General features: G+C 34.4%; 1 protein-coding gene across 1 annotated transcript in view; it reads left to right on the forward strand.

Moving 5' to 3' along the window:
• The window catches only part of LOC125673322 (heavy metal-binding protein HIP-like), a 5,135-nt gene extending 287 nt beyond the window's left edge, over positions 1 to 4,848 (forward strand). The window contains exons 2-3 of the mRNA XM_048909862.2: positions 4,045 to 4,208; positions 4,416 to 4,848. Coding sequence (XP_048765819.2) covers positions 4,045 to 4,208; positions 4,416 to 4,807 — 556 coding nt within the window. The 3' untranslated portion in view covers positions 4,808 to 4,848. The remainder of the gene's footprint in view (positions 1 to 4,044; positions 4,209 to 4,415) is intronic.
• Positions 4,849 to 7,694: the final 2,846 nt, after the last annotated feature.

The raw sequence follows: 7,694 nt of genomic DNA on the forward strand, positions 1-7,694 counted from the left end.
TTATGCAGGTAGAATTACAGAAGTGGATTACCCAGGTTTTGTTTTTCATGAATATGACATATTTCCCTGATCTGTATCATTTTATTAGAAAAAAAATATTATAACTGTAAACTTCATGTTTTAAATTTTCATTTTGGCGTGCATTTATTTAATACTGAAACAAAACTACTGATATGGAATTTAATTTCCAAATACAGCCTATCATTCAATCGAATTCTGTCTGATTTTGTCATACCAGTTGTTCTTTATACACCGAGTCTGGATTCGGATATGTCCGTTTGCCTGGTGAAATAGTAAGGCTGACAGTGTGACCGTTAGAAAACGGATATTTACCTCTCGTGGGTTTCTGTCCCTATGCCCGTTATGTTAAGACGTCTGTGTTTGCCCTACTTCACGTTTTGTATTCTTTAAAAGATTTATGAGGTTGATCACCGTTCGCTATCTTCACCTTTCATGATAATGATCACTATTGGTAATCATTGCTATTTCCTAAAATAATATTTTGGTCCAAGACTACCAATATGCTAACAAACTAGAAAAAAATATTTTCTGTAGTGAAAATGCAATGAATCTCCTCAATTGATTTGGAAAAATATTTGAATATGACGTCAGATATGTTGCGTATAGGTAAATTTGATATCAATATGGAATATCCGAACCACTATTTTGTTTCCGATTCCATCACAATTTTAATATTTAGCATGTCGAACGAGATAACTTTCTCTGTGTTCAGGTGGGCATTTTTCGTAAAACAGGCATATTTCACTATAAGATAAAGTGAGTTCACTCACTTAGTTACAGTTTTGAAAGTTGGAGAGTTCTCCGGAGAGCAAACGCAGAAACGAGATACCGTTATATTTGAATGAAAAATATTAGTTAGCAAGAAAAGCAGTTTTGTCCAAACCCTAAAATCATAAGAGGGCTTGTCATGCAGTGCATATACCAGTTCAATTCATCGGTTCAGCCTTGCAATTCCACTAGCTTTCACCGCCACTATACCAAGTGGCCGCCTAATCAATCGATCTTTGCATGCGATGATAACAAACAACCTGTGATGATAAAGCGATAAGTACGTCACATGTCGAGGAAAAAAGGGATTCGGGTTGCAAAACTGTGTGGGAGTATGTTGCTGCACGTACGTAAAAGAAGACGTGTACTAGTGCATTCATTTGTAATATTCAGAAAAAATAATTTTACAAGTAGGCAGATATTTATATATCAAAAACCATTCGTCTTTCGTCAATGGTTATCATCAATTTGTATACAAGAGTTGCCCAAGTGACCCACAATTTCCGTAACTTCTTTTTCTGAGGATTTCCACATTTTTCTAGTTTCGATATCCTGTTTTCACACAAAAGTACACCTTGGAACATAAATATATTGCTCAGGCATTAAATATAGATAATAAAAAAAAATTAAAGTATTTTCAGACTATTTAGGTATTTAACATACCATTTCGATGTTATTTGACGAATGTGTAAATTTATTTTATGAATCCAAATTCGTATTGAAATTGCTAATTTTCGGCGAGACATATTTCTTCTAAAATGTCAGTTATTCATTTCAATGATTACCCCAAATGCAGGCTGATAACTAAAAATGAAGAGGAAGACATACATTAATTCTTCGATAGAATAAATAAACAGTACGGGAAAATATCATATACGACAGTTAAAGGGGCACAGGTAAAATTTTAAACGGGGAAACATATTTAGGTATTTCTAGGCATGTTTAAAGTATGTGCAATGGTAGGAAATTTAAATCGAGGCAATCTTCTAACACATCAGTTGATATTTCAGGGGTTTCAATAGTATCTTTTAAAGTCAGAATTACTTCGTTTATCTAATCAAGATATAGGACTCGCGGCGAGTGTGACCGGTTGACAGAGGATGCTTACCCCTCCAAGGCACCTGATTTCACCTCTGATATGTCATGGGGTCCATGTCCGTGTTTGTCCAAGTTTTTATTTCATATACCTTATATGAGTTATGAAATTGATTGCTCTTAGTTAACTTCAACTTTTCTAACGATACGTCTAAACTTTTCATTTTCAAAGCAAAGTGATATCCCTGTATGTGTTTACACACCTCATTCAACTATCAGGATGGCACTTAGGTTGACGGCTTCGGTGAAAACAATTTTCTAACTTTTATATTTGCTTCATCAATTTATCTATCATTACCTTATGTCGAAATATTGAATACATTTGACTTACTGTTTAGATGTTTACTGTTTAGAAATATTTATGTTCTCATCTCCGTATGTTCCTGGTTATTGACGAACATATCAAATTTGAGTACATTTGCTTCATTCTAGTTATAGACAAAAGTTTTCAAAATGACAGTTTTGGGAGCTGAATTTTAAGTCAATACAAAATGTCTCCTACGTAAAATATTTCTATTACATTTATTTATAACAGATCTTTATTTCTATAACAAAAAACTGACAGTTTTGGGAGCTGAATTTTAAGTCAATACAAAATGTATCCTACGTAAAATATTTCTATTACATTTATTTATAACAGATCTTTATTTCTATAACAAAAAACTCAATATCCATTGATCTTAAATTGTTGCACTTCACTTTCAAAACAAAATTGTGTATCCTTCATCCCTTTGTGTTTTGTAAGCAGGAATTCAAAGTCCCAGTTTACAAATTTTGTAACATTTTTGCTCTTGTATTACAACTATATTCTAGAAGAACATGGCTTTGATACTATATTACGGCGAGTGTGACCGGTCAACAGGGGATGCTTACTCCTCCTAAGCACCTGATCCCACCTCTGGTGTGTCCAAGGGTCCGTGTTTGCCCAACTATCTATTTTGTATTGCTTATAGGAGTTATGAGATTGATCACTGTTCGTTATCTTCACTTTAATAACAAACTGATACTGAAAATTCGTAAGATGAAATTATTAAAAGTCATGACTCAGCTTCAGCTTGAAACATATTTAATATCCTAGTCAATTAAACGAATGAATTTAAGTTAGCATTACCGTACCTGATTCCAAGACTTCACAAAGAAGAATCCGGTAATTTTTCCACCATGCTCTATTCTCACAAAAATATCAACTGCACATGTGATGTGTGACTGGTCAACGGGTACGTTTACTCCTCCTAGGAACCTTATAACACCTTAAGTGTATTCCAGCGGACCTGTATTTTATCACTATCAATCTTATATGCTTTATGGGATTTACACCTCTCGCGTATTAAAGGATCTGCATGTGCTAAATTCTTAATTCTGTATTTTACAGGATTTTTGAGATTGATGAATATTCATAATGATAACATTTTTGTTGAATACTGTTCGTTATCTTCATCTTTTTTCATGCACAAAATATGAGTGCATTTTAAATTTTAACACTCATCTGTCCTTGTACATTTACAAACATTAATGTGAGGATTTTAGGGTGGAATACAGTCATAATCGTACCTTGTTGTTTATTGTTGTCCTTCATGAATATTTCACTCGATAGGTATACCCATTACAATTCAAAACTTATACACACCTGTTTTCAATTTACAATTTTACGCAATTTAAGTATTGCAAATGCAGTGGTGTATAAGTAGTCTGTGATATAGAACCTTCTGGAATATCCAAATCCTACTTTGAGAGACATGAGATCCCCTATCATTACTTTGTTATAAGTAGAGATTGTGTCTTAGCTATATTAAACCTTTATCTACCGTACAGGTCAATTTGATATGATTTATATTTCCTTAATATTGAATGTTTATTTGCCTTTCTATACAAAATCAATTTCTTTTGAAGCATTATATTATATATCACATGTATACCAGAACGAAGTGCCTTTAGATATCTTCTAAACAAATTTCAAAATAGATCATTCTGTCACATCTGGAGCTTGAAACTCTGTAGGTTGGTTGTTCTTAGGTAAATGATATATAAGTGTAAATGAGATACGATGTACATTGCAAGATACATTCTAGATGCGTCAAACAGTTATATACTACATGCACCTAACATTTATTTAGATAAGTCGTGAAACGAATATATCTTATATTTCAATTATCTCTACAGGATTTCAATGGTTATGCTCAGGGTGACATTAGTCTTAATGGTTATATTGACTGAACTGTATGCAAAAGAAACCACACAGGATTTCATCAGTAAATACAACAAATACAACACTGTCTGTCGAGGAATGGGATACAAAACAAAAAGTTGCAAAGGAAGAGACCATGGTGTGTATCTTATTATTAGAACTAATACATTCGCATACATCTTTATTATCTACTTATCTTTGAGTTTGTTTGGATTCCTGACTAAAATATGCAAGTATGCAATTAAACACGTATTTCTAATTTAATTTAATGAATCATTTTCCTTTCAGCCATTCTATGTAATTGTATATATTAATGTTTTACACAGTTAAATATGTTTATAAACAGGAGTCATTGCTTTCCATGCACGAATATCCACCGCTCTTCAAAATCTTGGTAGCCAGGCTGTAGTTATATTTGGAAGAACAACTTTAAACTCTGGATCCGCCTATAACAATGACACAGGAATCTTCACAGCACCAACAGATGGTATCTACTCCTTCACATGGACAATTTTGACGATTAGTGGGTCATATTTCCATACAGAAATTGTCATCAATGGAAATACGGTTGGTTACAATCATGTTGACGGTAAATCTGGCAGTTTCCATTACGCGTCTTCCTCAGTAACAGCAGTTATTAGAATGAAGAAGAAGGACAAGGTCTGGATAAGGACACATGCCGGGGAAGGAAAATATGCATGCCAGGACTGGTCGTCATTCTCTGGGTATCAATTGTAAATAAAGAATGTTTGGAAAAAATAAAGAAATAAGATATCTCTTCATATGTTTAAACTTATGTATTATAGAAAAGTTTATACGCTGTATATCAATTAATGAAGTTGCGAATGTAGAGGGGGTTTCGCCACCGATTGTTGAATAACTCTTAACAAAAATCATTTTCCCTTTTGGGGGTCACAACTCCACCTTCTTGGGGCGCGAAGGTACAGATTTGGGTCGCAATCGACATTTGAATATGTTCTAGACCGCTCCCTGTCATGTAGATATTGTCTCAGGTACGTGACGTTAATGATTGAGCATTTTTACAGTAGTTTAATAGCAATATGTAGAAGAAATAGCTACGCTTTATAGATCAAACGAATATTTATTATTTGATTTTTATGGCAAGAAAATGTTCAATGTTTGGATCTAACAGTTGTGTCGTTCTTAAAACAACACTTTTAGAACTTAATGCATATCATTTCAATCGACTGTAAATCACGTTTCCGAGTGTTAAACAGTCTGCAATATTTCAATCAAAATACAAGATATGGGACTCTTAGCGGGTGTGTGACCGGTCAACGTGGGATGTCTACTCCTCCGTGAAATCAGGTGCCTTGGTTCCGTGATGATCCAACTGCCTATTTTGGGAATGAAAAGGTGAAGATAACAGTGATTAATTTCACAACTCCTATATGGAATACTAAATTAGAGTAGGACAAAAACCGATTTCTGTAGGAAATGTCGATTCCATCAGTCGCACTTCGGTACGATATTATATTATGTTATGTTAAATATGAATCACCAGGACACTTACCAAAATCAAGCCATGAATGTCTTTTCCGCAAAGAAATTAAACTGACATCATTCAATCCACCCTAAATTAATGATAATCGTCATTTTAATTGATACATCTTTCCTGCTGTCAATAATCAGCAATGACTTTATCGCATGCGTCGCCTTTTTCTAGTTTTTACTCTGTTTCTTCTTATTATTAGGGTCTTCCGTCTCCAACGGAAGAACCTTCTATTATTCTATTGTTGATTTTTCACCTTTCTTTTTATTATTGTGTCTCCGAACACAAAGTGTCGGAGACATATTGTTTTTACTCCGTTTCTTCTTATTATTATTTTCTTCTTATTCTTATTATTCCTCTTCTTTAGTAAGAATTTTGTCCGACCAATTTTGTGAAAGCGCCTCAACAGATCCACTTCAAACTTTGTGAGCTGATAGGGGGTCACTAGGAGGGGTGCATTCAACTTTTCAAATTTTTCAAAATGGCCGTCGTTTCAAGATGGCGGCCAAAAAACTTCAAAAACTCAAGGTTGTCGGATTTCAACCAAATTCTATTTCTAGGGTAATTTAGTGACTCCAAGTCCATTTCCACCATCAATTTTTTTTTTGAGCCGCCATTTTCAAAATGGCCGCCATATACCGAAATATTTCAAACTGTTAAAATATCTACAACATTTGGGTTCTGGGGTAAATGGAGGGTCCACAGTTCATTTCTAGCAACAGTATTCCCATCCAATCAATTTTCAAATGTTTCAAAATGGCCGCCATTGAATAAAATGGCGGCCAAAAAACAAGTCCGTCGGATTTCAACCAAATTTACTTTTTATAGTTTATGGAGGATCCTGAGTGCATATCTGGCATCAAAATTCATTTCTGACATGGGGAGGTGTTCGGAGACATTTGTGTTGGCATCCCAACACAGTTATAGCTCGTTATTATGTCTCCGAACACAAAGTGTCGGAGACATATCGTTTTTGCTCCGTTTCTTATTAAGGTCTTCCGTTCCAGACGGAAGACCTTATAGTGATTCTACTGTTTATTATTATTAAGGTCTTCCGTCTCAACGGAAGACCTTATAGTGATTCTTATGTTTCTTTTCCTCTATTATTAGGGTCTTCCGTCTTCAGCGGAAGAACCTTCTATTATTCTATTGTTGATTTTTCACTTTTCTTCTTATTATTTTTATTCTTTTTTTTTCCTTACCGATTTTGTGCAGAGGATTTCTCAGAGATGGCTTGATCGATTTACTTCAAATTGTTAGGGTTGATGCATTGCTATTTGAAGTTTATATCTTTTTTTTTTGGATTTTTGAAAATTCACTTCCGGTTGGAAGTTATCCCCCTTTTATCGATTTTCAGACGACCATTTCGTCCAGCCAACATCTCAGAAACGATAAAAGCTAGAGTGCTGAAATTTTCAGTGATGTTAGACGACATGTTGTAGTTGTGCACATGTGTTTTAAAAATTTCCGGAAGTGCCTAGTATGGAAGCTCGGTAGGGTCGAAAATGGAGTTTTAAAAAGTGTCCAATTTTTTTCCACGTTTTAAATCATAACTTTTTACTCGTAAATATTTTGCTTAGACATATATAACAAAAGTTGTACAGTTTATTAAGATCTTTCGTGTCATATCAAGAAATGGGCCCATAGGCCTCATGGCTCGCATGAACCATTGAATTTCTGTTACAATGATTTCCTTTTTTCTCACGAAACTTTTGATAAGACATGTAGAACAAAAGTTGTTCAGTTTCGCAAGCGTTAACTAACGATGTTAATAAATAGGCCTGCAGGTCCCATGGCTCACCTGAACAGTTGGGTTATTGTTGCAATCTATAACATTTTTGTCAAGAAGCTTTTAATAAGACATCTAGAACAAAAGTTGTTCAGTTTTGCAAGATCTTTCGAACAACATCATGAAAAAGGCGAACGGGTCTCAAGGCTTGCCTGAACAGTTTGATTAGTGTCACAATCAATAACTTTTTTCTCGAGAAACTTTTGATAAGACATGTAAAACAAATGTTGTTCAGTTTTGCAAGATCTTTCAAACGATATCAAGAAAAAGGCCCACGGGCCTTATGACTCGCCTTAACAGTCTGATAAATGTCGCAATCAATA

This window comes from Ostrea edulis, chromosome 3, assembly GCF_947568905.1.
Source record: "Ostrea edulis chromosome 3, xbOstEdul1.1, whole genome shotgun sequence".
NCBI classification, from domain to species: Eukaryota; Metazoa; Mollusca; class Bivalvia; order Ostreida; family Ostreidae; genus Ostrea; species Ostrea edulis.